The sequence below is a fragment of the Morone saxatilis genome, unplaced genomic scaffold (genome assembly GCF_004916995.1).
Source record: "Morone saxatilis isolate NCDOM2014 unplaced genomic scaffold, NCSU_SB_2.0 Contig15, whole genome shotgun sequence".
Taxonomy (NCBI): domain Eukaryota; kingdom Metazoa; phylum Chordata; class Actinopteri; family Moronidae; genus Morone; species Morone saxatilis.
The window spans coordinates 18,821,232-18,838,430 of NW_023339707.1; the positions used below are offsets into that span (position 1 = coordinate 18,821,232).

General features: G+C 40.6%; 2 protein-coding genes across 2 annotated transcripts in view; both read right to left on the reverse strand.

The window, feature by feature from the left end:
- Window positions 1–9,791: 9,791 nt before the first annotated feature.
- Window positions 9,792–11,124, reverse strand: mipb (major intrinsic protein of lens fiber b). Its single transcript, XM_035656751.1, has 4 exons — window positions 10,765–11,124; window positions 10,240–10,404; window positions 10,077–10,157; window positions 9,792–9,977 (listed from the first exon to the last, which is right to left on the reverse strand). Exons 1-4 carry the CDS (start codon window positions 11,122–11,124, stop codon window positions 9,792–9,794), a joined length of 792 nt encoding a protein of 263 aa, XP_035512644.1.
- A 4,295-nt stretch (window positions 11,125–15,419) lies between these two features.
- LOC118324843 (aquaporin AQPAe.a) overlaps window positions 15,420–17,199 on the reverse strand; it is a 7,077-nt gene continuing 5,297 nt past the window's right edge. The window contains exon 6 of the mRNA XM_035657320.1: window positions 15,420–15,635. Coding sequence (XP_035513213.1) covers window positions 15,420–15,635 — 216 coding nt within the window. The remainder of the gene's footprint in view (window positions 15,636–17,199) is intronic.

Here is a 17,199-nt window from a genome sequence, read left to right on the forward strand (position 1 = left end):
TGTGTCTGTATAAATATATATAAATGTGTGTTTGACAGCCAGCAATGATGCCAAGCACTGGGAGGAGAGGCTAGGCTCAGCTCCCTCTCGTACGATGCCGCTGTCACATTGGATCAGTCAGGCCAGTGCACAGGCAGGCTGGCAGGCAGCGGCACACAGCCGTGGGAATGACACTGCACTTCTGCTCGGGGAGAGACTGACGGAGTGCGAGCGAGGAGAGATGGGATACAGAGGGGTCAGGGCAATATTAGCTTCAGCTGTGCTTTGACTTTATGTGTTGTTGTGTGTCATTATAGTCTGCAGGTTTTGCATTTGTCGTCTTTGGTGCTGCTTTCTTGGCCAGATCTCAATCTCTTAATGAGCTTCTCACTCTAACTGATGCGGTTGTATGTGAACACACAATCTTCTGCCACAGTTTTGGTTATTTCACACAAGAGATGAATTAATTCTTGTTTCTGTCATGTTTTGGTTTAAAGTGGGACGAGGCTCAGTTGGAAAAAGTTGATGTTAACATATTTCTGTGCACCGAACATAGTTGAGCAACATTTGAGTTGTGTTATTGTGTTAATGTTGCCATGCAACTGACAGTCAAATTTGATCAAAACTACCAAAGCAGATAAACTGAATTCTTGAGTAGTGAACTCAAAATCTCATTTAGAAAATCTGTTGTAAAAAAAAAAAAAATACATCAAGCATCCAAGCATCGTTCAGATAGCTGCATCCACACTACAAACCATTTATGAGCAGTTTTGAGTCTTCTTTAGTGTGTTAAGTTATAAAATTAGTACACACTGCACGGTCTACTAAAAAATGCTTGATTTTTGAGTGTGCTGTTGTGAACGGTGGTGACAGAAGTATTATCACATTTAGAAAAACATGTTGCTTTCTCTTTGTGGAGTGCAGATGACACTGTGATTCTAAAGTTGCAGTTTGATTTATGGCCGACAGCACATGTGTTGCATCATTTCCTGCTTATAGAAAATGCCCTTTCTTCTTCAAGGCTGTTGTGGCCGTATGTAGCCTGAGAGGAAGACTGCAGATGTTACTCAGGGCTGAAGGTACTTCACCTTTTTAACATTAATGTACATACATTTATGGTATTCTCCTAAAAGATGAGTCAAGCATCAATCGAAGATAATGCACTAGAGAACAAAGCTCCTTATAGTAAATATGTGAATACAACATTATTTATCAGAGGTTTCTATTATGGTTAGTGCATTAACAATACAGCAATTAAGAAAGCATTTGTTATAATATCATTATTATGGAAAGCATAATAACACATTTTAGCATAATTTGTTATTTTTTAGGGGTTTTTGAAGAACATCTGACTTCATTGTAACCCCTCCACTTCTGAAACTAAATTGTGTACTATAAAGATAAGTATATAGTTCATACTTTGTACAATTAGCACTGTGGAATTGGGACACAGGTAGTGTTTTCAGGCTATAGATTGTCCTAAAATCTAGATTGCAGTATTTCACTGCACTTAAACAAGTCCAATATGGTGATAAAATGTCACATTTAATCTTGTTTAAAAAAAGTGGAAGCTCACACTGTTTTACCAGTAAATCAAACAGTCCTTCTAATTGACTTGCATAATGTCTGTTTCTGGCACAGATGTCTGCTCAAAGAAATAAAGTCTGAATGGTGTACAACCTTTTTTTCAGTAGAATATATAGACATAGTCAGAATTCCTGTTTCATAAAAGAGAACATATCAGGGTTTTTGACAGCGTTAACAATTGCACCATTCAACCATTGTGTTAAAGCTCAGCGAGAAGCTGAGTTATTTTCTCACAACCGAGGTTGTTATACAAGATCTTGACATGTACCATTTTAATAAGGTTAAGCTGAACACGCAGCAAACTTTAAAAAACATTCCTCTCTCCTCCTTAAAGGAATAGTTTCAGTTTTTGAGAAATACATTTATTTGTTTTCTTGGCAGAGAGTGATTGATACTCTCATGCTAAGAGCACAGCATCATAAAGCTCACTAATTAACACTTTGTGTCTTGTTTGTTTAATCCGTACAAAAGCATAAAATTGTTTTTACACACTGATTTTGTAAATGTGTTAATTACACTGATTAGCCATAACATAATGACCACTGACAGGTGACGTGAATACCACTGATTATCTCATTATCATGGCACCTGTCAGTGGATGGGATACATTAGGCAGCAAGTGAAAATGTTGTCCTCAAAGTTGATGTGTTAGAAACAGGAAAAATGGGCAGTGTGAGGATTTGAGGGACTTTGACAAGGGCCAAATTGTGATGGCTAGATGACTGGGTCAGAGCATCTCCAAAACTGCAGCTGTTGTGGGGTGTTCCTGGTCTGCAGTGCTCACTATCTATCAAAAGTGGTCCAAGGAAGGAAAAAATGGTGAACTGGAGACAGGGTCATAGGCAGACAAGGCTCATTGATACACGTGGGGAGTGAAGGCTGGTCCGTGTGGTCCAACCCCAACAGACAAGCTACTGTAGCTCAAACTGCTGATAAAGATAATGCTGTTTTTTAACTTTTGGAGAGAACCAGGCTAGCTGTTTCCCCCTGTTTCCATTCTTTATGCTAAGCTAAACTAATGGGCTGATGTCTATAGTCTTTATTAATCATACAGACTTGAGTATGACGTCAAGCTTCTCATCTAACTCTCACCAAAAAAGCAAATTATACATTTAAATATATGTAAATATAAATAAGCTATTGCTTTATTGCTTTGAAGTTGAAAAGAAAAGCATTAAAGACTTGTGTCATATTGTTTGATCACTGAGAACTTTTAGTCCAATTCAGTGTTTCCAAAAAGTTTCCAAAAATATGACAGAATTACAGAGAAATGTATTTAACATGGTGCACAAGAAGAAGATTGATATCACTGTCATGTGCGTACAGTAACTCTAAAATAAAAATAAAAACAGTCTTAAAATACATAATATTTCAATTACATTCAGTGTGATTTGATTTGAAATTGAAAACAAGCAGATAGAAAAATGTGTGTTTTCAGGCACGTTTTCTCTACCTTTAAACTTTAGGGTTCCCCGTTCAAGAGTTCAGTAAGGTTAAATAAGCACTAACATAAAGTTCACTGGAGTATACTATAAGGCAGACTGTACATCAAGGGCCCTGGAACTGGTAGGACCGGAGCACAGCCATATATATCGTACTCTGTGACCACAGCCTATGAGAAAGCAAGCCGTTCTGCTATCTGAAAAGGTATTGGCTAATTGTGTCATGCAGTCATTCTCCGTGCGGTGCTGATGCGCCCAAAATGTGCTCCGTGTTCCATGCTGTACATGCCGGTGTGTGGCTGTGTGTTGTGTATACAGCAGAGTGGGTGTGAACAGGCCCAGTCCCCCTGTTTGTTGTGTAATCACACTTGATCCCTGCTCTCGCTCTGTTTAGGGGTAAACGACTGCCTCTCGCTGCCCCTGATCACCTGTTCAGACTCAGTGACAAGGTTACTGTCAGGTTAATGGGTTTGACTGTAGGCCCTGATCGCGGGAGTGTAAGTGTTAAATACTGTCATGTTCTGTTGTTTTTACTTAAGCGCAGCAGCATAACCTAGTTCCTGGGATATGATCGCTGTTGCTGTTGCCAGATGTAACTGAGGCAGTTCAGGTTAAGTGGGCAGCCTCAGGCAAGGGCATGACTGAATACAGGAGGACAGTAGAGCACTTTTTTTTCTCATTATTGCTGTGGCTTGGAGTATCAACAGTCTCAAGCACTGCATCTGTTGTGGCAGGTTGTGTGTGTGTGTGTGTGTGTGTGTGTGTGCACAGGCATGTTATTATTATTCATTTCAGAAATAAAAGCAATTGTGATTAAAAGTAATTTTGTTATTTAGCGTTTCATTTTTAAAAGGCAGGATATCTCATTTAGAACAAAGCGTTTCTTTTTGAACATTTCTCACGCAGTGTGCTAATTAGACAAAACACGAGGGAGAAGGTCTATTTTAAGGCAACAGTACCGATAATTGCTCTTAAAGGAGGAGGAGGATGCTTTTATAGGACTATAATGTTAATGTTGAGATGTAAAGAAAAGGAGCAGTTACTGAAGAAACTGCTGCCTGTTTGTGTTAAAATATGCAACTCTGACTGTTGAGTGTGTGTGTCTGTCTCTGGTTACTGTTTTTGTTTATACGACACTTAATAATGAGATCAGATCTCTCAGAGGTACCTAAAGTGACGGCTCTGAACACACATTAATCAGATTTCTGCTGCTGCTGATGCTGTCATCAGATATTTGGATACAGTTACAGATGTGGTTCAAGCCTGCGTGTGTAATTATCTATTTTAAGGGCTCTCATGTATCACACTTCTTTTGTTCTTGGGGCTTAGCTTAACACGCTTTTACACATATAAAACAAATGGCTTAAAAACAGGCCAAAGAAAAGAAAAGTAGCTTCTCAACGTATGTGACAGAAAAGGGAGAGCTCGTAGGCTTACACTGTGGTGTACTAGCTAAATATACAATATAAAAAACATGGTTTAGAAAAGGAAGTCATATATATCAAAAAACCATGAGGTTGATGATGATCATACAAATAAATAAAGAGAGCTTTATTGTCATCATCAACAAGAAAACTGTAGTCACATCTCCAGGTGCCAAGTCCTTAGAAATAACAATACTACAAGATGATGAGAGAGAAAGCGGTTAGAACTTATATTTATATATAAACACACAGAAGAATACTCCTTCCCAGGTTTGTCCTTGTTTATGTGCAGTTGTGTGTGTATATACAGTATGAGCGTATCTTTTCAAAACTAGTGCTGTTGGGGGAGAACTTCTGGTCCATGTATGGGTGAGTCCTTACTGCAGCAGCCAGAAGTTTGATTCCAGTTACACTGTCCAAATAAAGGCGTGAAAAGCACCCAGAAATCATCTCATGTCAGAAAATAAAGAACAATTGCAAGTTGGCATATATAAATTGCTTGGTTTGTCCAATCATCGTAAACCAGCAAATATTCACATATGAGAAGCTGGAACAAGAACATATTTGGTACTTTAGCTGAATAAATGAAATTGTTCATCAGTTAATTGATCATTAAGTCTCCAGTCCTAACTCTTGTTCCTCTGTCCGTACAGGCTTGCCCAGCAGTACGTCTACCCCCAGGCGTTCCTCCAGCCCAGCCTGGTGCTGCAGTCCCAGCTCAGCCCCACAGCAGCAGCACTCGCCTCCCCTTACCTGGACTACAGCTCTGCCTACAGCCACTACGCCCCCACAGGACTGGAGCAGTACCCCTACACCCCTTCACCGTCGCCCTCCGCTGGCTACCTCAGCTACAGCTTCTCGCCCGGGACTCCTGCGCCCGCTCTCACTGCATCCCCGACCCCTCCGGCTGCCATCCATCCTCCTCTGGCTGCACTCACCACCATGTCTGCCGCCCCGCAGGCCTTCCTCCACTACCCTCTGCACCAGCCCGACCGCATGCAGTGAGCAGCTCCGGGTGGAGCTGGAGCTGCTGAGCTGATGATTCAAAACAGCAAGACTGTTGACCTGTGACATCATCAGGATGAGACTGGATAACCAGGAAGAGAGTGTGATGTAATCAAAAGGGCTTAAAGTAACCACTCTCATTCCTGTTTCTTTATATATATATATATATATCTCTATATATCTCTAGTCATACGTTAGTAGTATATATATATAGGTATATAATCTATATATATATATATAGTATATAGATATATATAGTATATAGACTTATACTATTATAGTATATAGTATATACTATAATATATATAGATATATATTATTGTTGTAATAGTTAATAAAAATGTTCTATTGCTACCGTCATCAGCATATGATCTGAATGTTTTTCATAAGACATTTGGGACTGGAATGAGACGACTGGTAATCTTCTGGACGTTTCTCTCTTACCCGTGACCCTCAGCGCTGAGGTTGGAGGCAGGCTGACTGCTGGAGAGCGGATGGGTAAAGACAATGACAAATATGTCTGTTTGACATGATGCTGCGGCTGCAGTTTCTCCAAAGGTACTGAGTTGAATGCTGGATATTAGCCAAGCTGAGAGCCAGTTCTTCTTTCAGAAACGCAGGTCCAATTACCTCCTCTTCAAGGTTACCTTTCTGTCTATGGCCTTAGAGATCTCTCTCTCTCTCTCTGTACCTGGTTCAGTTTGTGTTTGTCATTTTTTATTAGTCTTTTATCTCCGGTGAACTAAATGTTCTTTGTATTCCCTTTTGTTCCTTTTATCGACCGCTGCCAAGTCATTACACAGTGATAATCACAGTTTAACAGAATATGCAATTATGATGATAAAGGATGAGCATGAATAAGGTAGACGACACTGGTATTTTGTTTGTGTAATGCTACTGCTAGGACATTTCTCAAAGAAAGACTTTGTTAACACTTAAAACACAATAGTCATCACAAGAGCTGCAACAATTAATCGATTAGTTTTCAACTGCTTTAAATTAATGACGACTATTTTGATAATCAATTTGAGCATTTCTTTTTAAAGAGAAAAAATAGTCCAGTAATTCTCTGATTCCAGCTTCTTAAATGTGAATATTTTCTGGTTTCTTAAATCCTGTATGACAGTAAACTGAATATCTTCCGGTTGTGGACAAAACAGGACATTTGAGGGCTTTGGGAACCACATTTTCTGCCATTTTATACACCAAACAACTAATCGATTAATCAAGAAAATAATCAACAGATTACATATGAAAATAATAATTAGTTGCAGACGTAGCCCTCACAAGAAGCGTAGGCCTGTAACTATTGGTGTCTTTGGATTTGGTCTTTGAGGAGTGTTTGGTTTTATTATAAATTACAAAGTTGTCAATACATATCAAGTAAATGTGTTTGGATGTAGGTGTCAAGATGTATGTTGTTACTGAATATGTGTGAGTGTATTAGCTGTCTGTTTCTGTGTGTGTGAGTGAGAGAGAAATAGAGTGATGCAGTATACGCCAGTGTCAGCACCGAGCTCCTTTTCCAGCCCATTGTACTGGTCAGAGTTGTTTCTTTGTTTTTCTTTTTCCCAGCTGCAGAATACAGACTGATGCTTTAGTGGTGAAACTGGAGTCTCACGGTGCTGTGGCACCACCTTAGTAGTCGTAAACCAAGCCATACATCACATTTACAACAAATATGCAAAATAAAATGAATATTTCTCAGAAGTGTGGTCGAATTACAGTCATTGTGGTTAAAGGGGGGAAACAGCTGCTGCATGACACTACCAGGAGGAGGAGGAGGAGAGTCACACACTGGTCATATAAGTCACAGACATTTTAATGATAGACTGGTAAATTTTGTCTTTTGCCGCTGGTTACCTGCTAACAGCTTCCTGGACAAATATTACTCTTGTACAGTAAAACAGCAAATTGTATACACTTTTGTACAGATTAAACAAACAAGATGTACAGTAACATGTTAATTAGTGTGCTTTAGAGGTCCATGGTAGGTAGATTTTGTTTAGTTTGGACAGACCTAGGGTAGCTGTTTCCCCCTGAATCCAGTCTTTATGCTAAGCTAAGCTAATCAGCTGCTGGCTGTTGCTTTATATTAACTGTATAAATATTACTGTTATCAATCACCTCATCTAACTCTCAAGTGAATGCGTGTATTTCCCAAAATATTGAATTATACTTTTAAATAAGTCCAATAGACATTGACTTTGTGCAAATCTAATGTTTTAATTGTTTTGTATTTTTGGGTTATATACTGTACATTATGGCTTGTAGCCACTAATGTGACTGCATCAGTTACTGCTACCATTTTCTTGGTACACTTTTCTCAAACAGGAGTAAATATTGTATTTGTTGGGGACTATTTTCAGCTGCTCTTCTTAATTAAAGCAGCAGGGCGGTGTTTGTGGGATCTACCCAAAATAAACTACAGTGCCCAGGTTTATCATAATGAAGGGACATGTCACCCAGTACATCTATGTGGCTCATTGATGATTGTTTTATACAATGATGGAGGTTTGTAGAGAAATAGGATATCAGGCTTTGGCTAGACAGACAACACTTGATCCCGAATGAATTAACAGTTGGTTTGATCTTTTCGTGGGTATTTGTTTACAATAAGAAAAATTTCTGACAATCACCAGACTTTATCTTTATTTTGTCAGGACTCTAGAGGTGGAGTCGTTCTGCAGTTTATCAGCTGTGATGCACAACAGCAGACAGTGAAAGATAAAATGAATGTGTCAGTTTTAACCTAATCTTCTTCACCAGCAAAAGTCCGCCTATGGGTGAAACCTGTCTTACCCAGACAACCCCTCCCTTAACAACACCTCCCTTACATATGTCAAACTAATGTGACCTATAACAGCTTTGTGTTTCTTAAAGCACACTGACCACTGTGGACTGTTGCTTTTTATGGTTCACTTTTGTCCAAATATCATTCAGGTCCTCAACTAGTCTAAATTATAAATGTGAGAGTCTGATATGTGTTCTTATCGCCCTCTTCTGGCCAGAATAATTTATTGCAGCTCACACTTTCCTCCATTCTTAGCGCCTCAACAAAGTAGAAAATTTAAAGAAACAAAAATGACCCAAACCTTGTATCAAGTTTTTATGTTTATTATCATTGAAATGTTTATTGAAACGCCTTGTGCTCCCAGTAAGGATCAAATAATAAAAGGAGACTCAATGTAAAGCTTGCGCAGCCGATCTGCAGTGAACAGACCTACTATCAAAGTCTGGGATACAACATTTCCTTTGGATTGCGCTGGTTCAGAACAAAAAAGCAGATGGTTTATGTAAAAATGAATATCATAGCAAATACCACAGTGAGGGGAGGAGAAATGATCATGTCTTAAAAATTGATGACAAAATGAACAGTTAATGGTACGAAACAGGAGAGCGGTAATGAAAATAAAACAAAATAAAAAGTACGGTATCTGCAATCTTGATCACACACATACACATATACACACTCACTTGCAAACACACTCATACGCACAGGCAGGCGCACACACTCGCACACACTCACTCTCACGCACACGCGCGCACACACATGTACTGCAGTAGTATTCACACACACACAAACACAAACCCACAGATAAAATGTAGTGATTGAAAATAGTGAAACCCTGGTAAAATCTAATGGTATCATACATCCACGTCTGGTGTCTGAAGTGCAGAAAACAAAATGAACCTTAAAAAAAAATTTAAATAAAATGGAGATAAATTCAGATGAATAATGAAAAGCATGCCCATCTTCACTGGTCTAACCCAACTTGAAACGACCACAAACCCAGAGTGTTGCCCTCTCTACTCCTACCCAAACCCCAACCCCCACCCCTTTACTCCACCCTCACCTTCCCCATGCCCTCTTACCCTTCTCATATCATACCCACATCCCCGCCTCACCCTCATCCTGCCCTCGTTCTCCGACACCCGCCTCCCCAAACCTCTCAGTTTCAGGTTTTTCCACGCTCTTCTGAGTCGCAGATGAAGGCCTGGCTGGGAGGAGGAAGCAGGCGGGCGTGAGGAGACGAGGCAGCTTCCGGGTTCAGGCTCTGGTCACCATTTATCAATAACACAATGTCCAGTTCAGAATACAGAGTGAGGACCAGGGGGTAGAGGAGTCTTGTTGTGTGTTGAGGTTGGAGGTTGTGAACCTGTTTGTGTGTGTCGGTTTTTACAGTGGCAGCTGGAATAATCTTATCATGTGTTAGTCTAGATGTGAGTATTTGGGTTAGTGTTGTGCGATGTTGTGTGAAGGCATGGGGGGTCAGTGGAGGTGGGGTTGGCGTAGCTCAGGGCCTTGTCCCTCATCCCTCGGCCCCAGTCGGAGAAGGGGGCAGGGGCAGGTTTATAGGGCTTGTGTCTTGAGCTCGATGGGCTCCCCGCGGGTGTCCTGCTGGGTCTCGCTCTCGGGGGGCCGGCTGCCCTTCAGTGTGGCCAGGCGCTCGGACAGACCTCTCATGCGTGGGAACAGCATGAAATCGTACAGAAGGGCACCCATGGCACCTCCTATCATTGGCCCAACCCAGTACACCTGCAGGCGGCAAACATCAGATTTAACGTTTTAACACAGTGTTCACTCATTTATAATTCCTGCTGAGGTTGATATCTTCAGTGTGATTGCAAGTCTTACCCAGTGGTTGATGAAGTTCCTGAACAGCACAGCAGGGGCGAAGGACCTAGCAGGGTTCATTCCAGCACCGGTGTAGTACATCTAAAACACATAACACTTGTTACTGCATTGTGTTGTGAAATATTTAATTATTATATAAAGTGTGTGTGTCCATGCATCTCACCCCCATGAGATGTCCAATGGTGACGGAGAAGCCGATGGATAGGGCAGCAGATCCCAGGCGTCCGTTTCTCCTCTCATCAGTCACGGCGAAGATGCACACCACGAGCTGCATGGTGAGGAAAACCTCCACAGTGGTGGCCATTCCCAGGCTGATGCCAGGCTGCAGCTGCAGATACACAGATGGACAAAAATATAGTTGCATAAGTCAAAGAAATCATGGTTTCAGAGACTGTATTGAACATATGCCACAGAATTTCTCTTTTATTTCAGAACATTTATGAGTAAATGGAAATAATTATGCACACAGCATTTGGTTTTTCAGGTATTTTAAAGCATTGTTTAAATAGTAAGCCTGGTTGGACTTAAAGGTATACTTTACTGAACTGAACCTTAACTTATCCAACTAGTGGAATCCATCCAAACCTAAACTCTAAAATAAATCTGCCATGGATGAAATCAACCTACCTACAAACTTCTACCTTCCTCAACATTGCTATCTTCTTAAACATGCATACTGGGTCCTTACCGTGTTCATCGCCATGTTGCCTCTCATGTTGCCGGGTGTGACCCCGTACAGCACAGCAGCCCCAGCTACAGCACCCAGGCACTGGGCGGCTATGTAGAAAATGGCGCGGAAAAGAGACATCTGTGAGCCAACAAGGTAAGCAAAGGTGACGGCAGGGTTAATGTGGCCGCCGCTGATGTGGCCAATGGACTGGATGAGGGTGGCAGCTGCTAGCCCAAAGCACAGGGCCACATGAAGGATATGATGGGGCCCAGAGGTCCAGCGCAGGGCAGCGCCCATGCCGAAAAATACGAAGAACATGGTCCCGAAGAACTCTGCGAAGACAGCCCGCCAAAAATTCATGGACCGGAACTCCCACATGGTGACTGTTCACTTGAGGCTCTCCACCAGATGAAGAAGGTTCTTTAAAAAATAAATCAGGTCTAGAAAAGGTAAATGTGTACCTTTTCGGTCCTCTTTAAATGCCAAAAATAACAAAAGAAGGATCTCCCTTTTGAAGTCAGCTAACTTGGCTGACCAAAAACGCTCAGAGAGTCAGTTCAAAGACAAAACAGGATTTCAGAACGTCAACAGACGAATCCACTCAACGGATCTTTACCAAGCCGTGAACTGGGTTGGTAAAATCAACTCAGCTGCGTTCGCTTGCCACCTCTGTCCACCTGTCGCAAAGACATAGGTATGAGATAATGTGGGAGTGTGGGTGGAGATCTCAGGTGGGATGAGTTGTCAAGAAGAGGTGGGCATCAATGCTAAAGGGGTGTTTCTAAAGTAGAGACGGGGATAGACAGAGTGTCTGGTGGACCTTTTAGCCTCTCTGACGGAGGGGAGAGGGCCAGACAGGGGCTTTATAACACCCCCCCAGGGGCCCCAGGTGACGCCATAATCCCCCTGTAGGGCCAAGGGCGGGGGGCGGCAGTGCTGGACATCCTAAATCAAACAAACTTAACCCCTCTGTCGCCCCCCCATAACAGACGGAGGCCAAAAGAGAGGCGGTGTATATCCGAGAAGAGAAACAGATAAAGCGAGAATGAGAAACATTTATTGGGGGGAGGGTAGAGAGATTTTGGTTGAAGAAGCAAAAGGAAGTATTGTATCTTATATTCAGGTTGAGTGGGAAATGAGGAGGAACAACCACGGCGAAGAGCAGCTGGAGCCGAGAGGAGAACGTTTTCTTTGGGGCGTATGTCATCTGTTGACATATCATAACTGTCATAATCATGGGATGCAAATGCTGATGGACAAGAACAGAAAGCACACATGCACACACACACATACACGTATACACACATGCACATAATACAGTTGGGGCCCCGGACGGAAGTGCCCAAAGCTAACAGCGCTGAACTGACCCATACACTGAAATGCCTGACCCTGTGAAACCATTGTCTGTAACAAGCATGTGGACAGAGACAAGACAAAAATACATATTAAGCTAAAGCACAGATGTAACAAACTAACAAAGCCTCGTCTTCAATTTGCAATGCTAAACGCTAAAGCTACAGTCAAAGTTTCTAATCACGTGTATCACTTCTGTTCTATCTTTCTGGAGATAATTAAACCGCCAATCACTGCCGATGACATTCAGGAATATTTAAGAGGGGAAAAAGAATATGACTATCTTGCAGCAGTCATTGCACGCAGAGGCCTGTGATTATGAACTTGACAATTCCTCAGAGCTCAGAGCCGTCGCTGGCACGGCTCCACAGCCAACGCCAATGGAGACACCAGAAGGTGACGAAAAATTGTGCATGGTAGAAAAACAACAATGGAGAGGGAAAACATGGAGCCACAAGCAACGAACCAACGATAATTCACAGTGGATTGTGTCTCTTCTGTTGTGACAGGGGCTTCTAGGAGGTGCTCGGCAGAGGTTTGCATTATGTGAGAGTGTGTCTGTGTGTGTTTGTCTGTGTGTGTTGCAGGAGGACGTACGACCAAAGACCTGAAAGTTCTGTGTGTGTAGCTGGTGGAAAAGGGAGAGGTGCAGTAGGGCAGCAGGGATGTGGGGGGACGGCGGGGAGCCGCAACAGGGCATCGCGCTGACCAGTCGAGAGCCATCAGTGTTGGGGGGCGGGGGGGGGTGATGAATGCAGAATGCTGAGTTTGCCCTTTTAACTCCCTTTTATACATGTTAGAAAGAACACACACAATGCAAAATGCTGGCGGCACCGTGGCAGTTATAGCTATTGTGCACGTTTGCGTGTGTGTGTAAGTACTTTATGTATAAGTGTGTGCACCGTGCATGTGTGTATTTAAATTACACTGCTATAGTGATATTGATGGTTTTATTTTAGACTTAAATACATTGAAATACAATTTACAGTGTGTTTTACCTCAATTATTCATATGAATACATAATAAGTATACATTTTATTATATCAAATATTGGGTTTAAAGGGTCAGTTCATTCAAAATAAAAACAAAAAAACAAACATAGTCGTCACAACGAAAATGTTGTGTCCGAAGTGACTCTTAACATCTACATGCAAAAACACTTTCTATTCAAGACAAACAATGGCAACAGTAAATTACCAGAAACACACAAATATAGAATTAAAGGTTTTTATGAAGCAAAAAGTATCATTTAAACAATACCAAACAAGACATGTACACAACACACACACACCAACAACACACACACACACACACATGTATGCTCATTGTATCCATTTTAAAATACAAAGCTTATTTCCACTGAAGGTGTTCTTTCTGTAGCGCCATTACAGAGGCATGAGGGTCCATTTAATTGTGAATAGGAGGCCTCGGAGAAAAGATGGACGCTAACAGGGACAGACATAAGAGAGATGTTGGACTGACTGAGAGCATCATTGAACCCACAGTGCAGGGCAAGGACCTCTTTAGCATTTCAAAGCATTCACAGATACAGGATGCAACTGAAAATGGTGAACATAAGAGTGTTTTTCAGCAGGATTTCAATGAGTCTCCATTACAAATTCTAATGATGTGCAAATGTGAAAGTAACAATACTGAATCTCACAGTATTGGCTACACCTTTACGTACACTAATGACAACCAACTAGGACCTTAAAGGTCACATTCAGCCTTTAAAATGCAGCTTCCACAGTAAATATTCTCCACATTGGCAACAAAAAAGCAACAAGCAAAGACTCATTTTAGCCAGAATTTGTAAAATGAGCCGGGAATGTTTCAATGGAAGGACACTGAAATAGGAAAACTCACTAAAATATTTTAGGAACTGAAAGCAACCTTCCCATGTGAGTTTTACATTTACTGTGGTCTCCTGCTGACACATGATAAATGTGAGCGAGACTGTAACTTTGAGAAAGGAAATAACACATTCTTCCTCTTTCGTGAGCAATAACACAGACCCTCACTCAACTAAACACATTGACAGCCTCCCTTAGTCTGGTATGACTAGTAGCTAACAGCCACTTACACCAATGTTGGCAATCTTTAGATAGATATTTTTATTAAACTGATATTGCTGATTTTTTTTACTCATTACTACTTTTAGACTATTTTAGCATGTATCATCATCACTTAAATGTGAACCGTTGATACAGAGACTGTTATTCAGACACTCAGTCTCATTTTAAATTGTTTACAGGTCATTAACTTAGCGTGAAGTGGTACTTTTGTTTTGTGCTTTTCTGTCTCTCCTCTACTATGTTTTACTCAATCTGTCAACTGTAGTTCGCCTATAGTTACTTTGATTCTACATTCAACTCATAAAATATGGCTGTTTTGGGGTAGAAATCTTTTATTAGCAAAATATCGACTGACTCTGTTTCAGCTCAGTGACAGACTGACTTTTAGACTATATTTAAATCAGTCAATGCAACCTTTCAACTGTTAATGTATCAATATATCACACTCTGACAGGAACCATTCTTCACCGGTGTGTTTTTACACATTATTCAGTATTTCTACTTGTAATGGAGAAATGTTGTACTCAACAATCATTTGCCAGACTCTTTTGTCCGAGGCTATGTACATTTATGTAGCAAGTAATCGATAATCTGCAATTATTTGATAATCGATCAATTGTGTGAGTTATTGTTCAAGCAAAAATGCCAAAAGTTCCAACTTCTCAAATGTTTCTGGGTTTTTTTTAATCATCAGAAACACATATATCTTGGAGTGTTGGTTTGGTAAAACAAGACATCTGAAAACTTTCTATCTTTGGCTCTGGGAAATTATAACCGTCAATGATTAATTGACTAAATAAACTACAGATTAATGACGTTAGGATGCGTTTTGGGTTTCAGCGTCTTGCTCAAGGACACTTCAACAGGAGGAACTGGTGATCTTACGATAATTATTATATTGTTTTACCGCCTAAACTACAGATGTTCGCTTGAGGTGTTACTACTTTCACTTAAGTTGAGGATTCTTCTTCATCACTGGATTGGTATTCTTCATAAGGTGCATTTTCTTCCTCCCTCCCCATTGGCATATCATTTTCTATATCAAACCACATGTAATTCATGTTGAATGGACTCACATGTGAGAAGTTAATCTTAATGCACAGCTACTCCATTTTTTTTTTGTGGTTTCCTTCACAGTCAAGACCGATTAACACGACTGATGAACTGCACACTACACATCTCCATAAAAATCACTGAAATATTGCAGGATGTATTTCTGTGTGTATTTTTTTCATGCATGTGTCCTCAGTTGTTTTCTTGTTTGTTGGCCTGCTTGGCTCTCATGGCGTTTTGTGTGACCGTGGACAGTGACGATCCAGTCATGCTGGTCGTTTCCACAATCTCGATATCCTTACAGGTCAGACACGCCACCAGCTTCTGGCGAGATGCACTGCGTGCAAAGAAGAACTCGTGGGACACTCCAGCCAGTATAGCACCGAGCACTGGTCCGATCCAATAAACCTGAAAGTGGGCAGTAAAGAAACAGGTTGTAATGAGATTTAAGTCACTTTAAAGACGAACGGATGAAAAATAGATAACTTAGATCCTCCTGAATATCAGCTGGGCTGTTTAACTAAGGCAATATTAAAACCTCTTACTTAATGAAATTCAGACACTTTATTTAAACGTACTACATGTTTTTCACTGGTTCACAGTCTCAATTTGATACTGACGTCTCTATATGACCTAAAGCACACCAGATCTGCCATCAGGTCGGCTTCCCCTTGAAATCAATTAAAGCGAAGGGAAACACTATCGCTTTTGTCCACAGGGGGCGCCAGAATCAACAACAAAAAAATGTAATTCTTTTAATTAAAAGTACAAAGAAAAAATCTTGCATTCAAAATTTTACTTCAGTTGAAGTGCAGAAGTACTAAGTGTATTTATTGGTAGCACAATTGTACCTGACCTATTGTTATATATGATATTAGAGACTAAATACTGATGCATTTGGAGCTAGTTTTAATTACTTTGTATAGAGTTTGGTAGTTTAGTCCAGTTACCAACCTAGGGCTCGGGTCCCTCCAAAGGGTCACAAGATAAATCTAAAGGGTTGTGAGATGATTTGTCTCTACTTTGTCTCTAATTTGTTTTTTATTTGACCTCTCTGGACCTCGAAAAGTATTGTAACTCCAGCAAATATAGTAAATTAAAAAGGACAATACTTCCCACTAAAATGTAGTGGAGTATAAAGAAGCAAAAAATGGTTAATACAAGTGCCTCAAAACTGTACTCAATTACAGTACTGAAGTAAATGTACATAGTCACATCATCATGCTTTATTCAATCAACATCAGATTATTCAGTATCATAATCGTTATTATTATCATTATACACTGACTAAATGACATAATATAAAACACCTCTGGAAAACAGTGACAGTTTGATGTTTTAAAGGCTCTCTTCTCCAACCAGTGTTTCCAGAAGCCAGGATATGCTTGGACAGAGAACGTGCGGTCATACCTCGCACCAGAGACCGCCCCTGATCACAAAAAACACACACACACACACCACACACAAACACCACACACACACACACACACATTTAAGTCAAGTACATGCTATTTTTTCAGTTAGGGTTTAATGATCTGAAACAACAGCAAGCCTGTACATAATAATAAACCCTGTAGAAAATAATGATTAACTATCACCAGTTAAAAACATTGTTCTTTTCGGTCAGTTAACATTGGTTAAAGCACAATTCATTGTATATAATAACTCTGGAAAACTATTTAACATGTTGCCTGGTGACTGTCCTTTGAGATGGGGGTCAGATCGTTCCAGCCAAAACCTCTGTATCTTAGTTATGATACTCTGTTTTACACATGGTACATTGTAAATCAAATATTTTAATTTATATCAGTTCATGAACAGCTTGTGACATTTTATGTGGTTCGACTAACCACTCTACTTTGTCAGCCCTATCCGTTTTAGATTCAAAGGTTTCCCTTTTGGATACCAGTGCAACACATCTGTCCATTTCAGAGACAAAAGAGTTTAACAAAAACACCTTACAACTACTACT

Bases quoted from the DNA above. Each gene is read 5' to 3' on its own strand.
- mipb (XM_035656751.1), bottom strand. From the start codon at position 11,124: ATGTGGGAGTTCCGGTCCATGAATTTTTGGCGGGCTGTCTTCGCAGAG. The intron at 10,405-10,764 runs GTAAGGACCCAG...GTGTATCTGCAG, and splicing joins GCAACATGGCGATGAACACG to CTGCAGCCTGGCATCAGCCT. The intron at 9,978-10,076 runs GTAAGACTTGCA...TGCCGCCTGCAG, and splicing joins GGAACTTCATCAACCACTGG to GTGTACTGGGTTGGGCCAAT.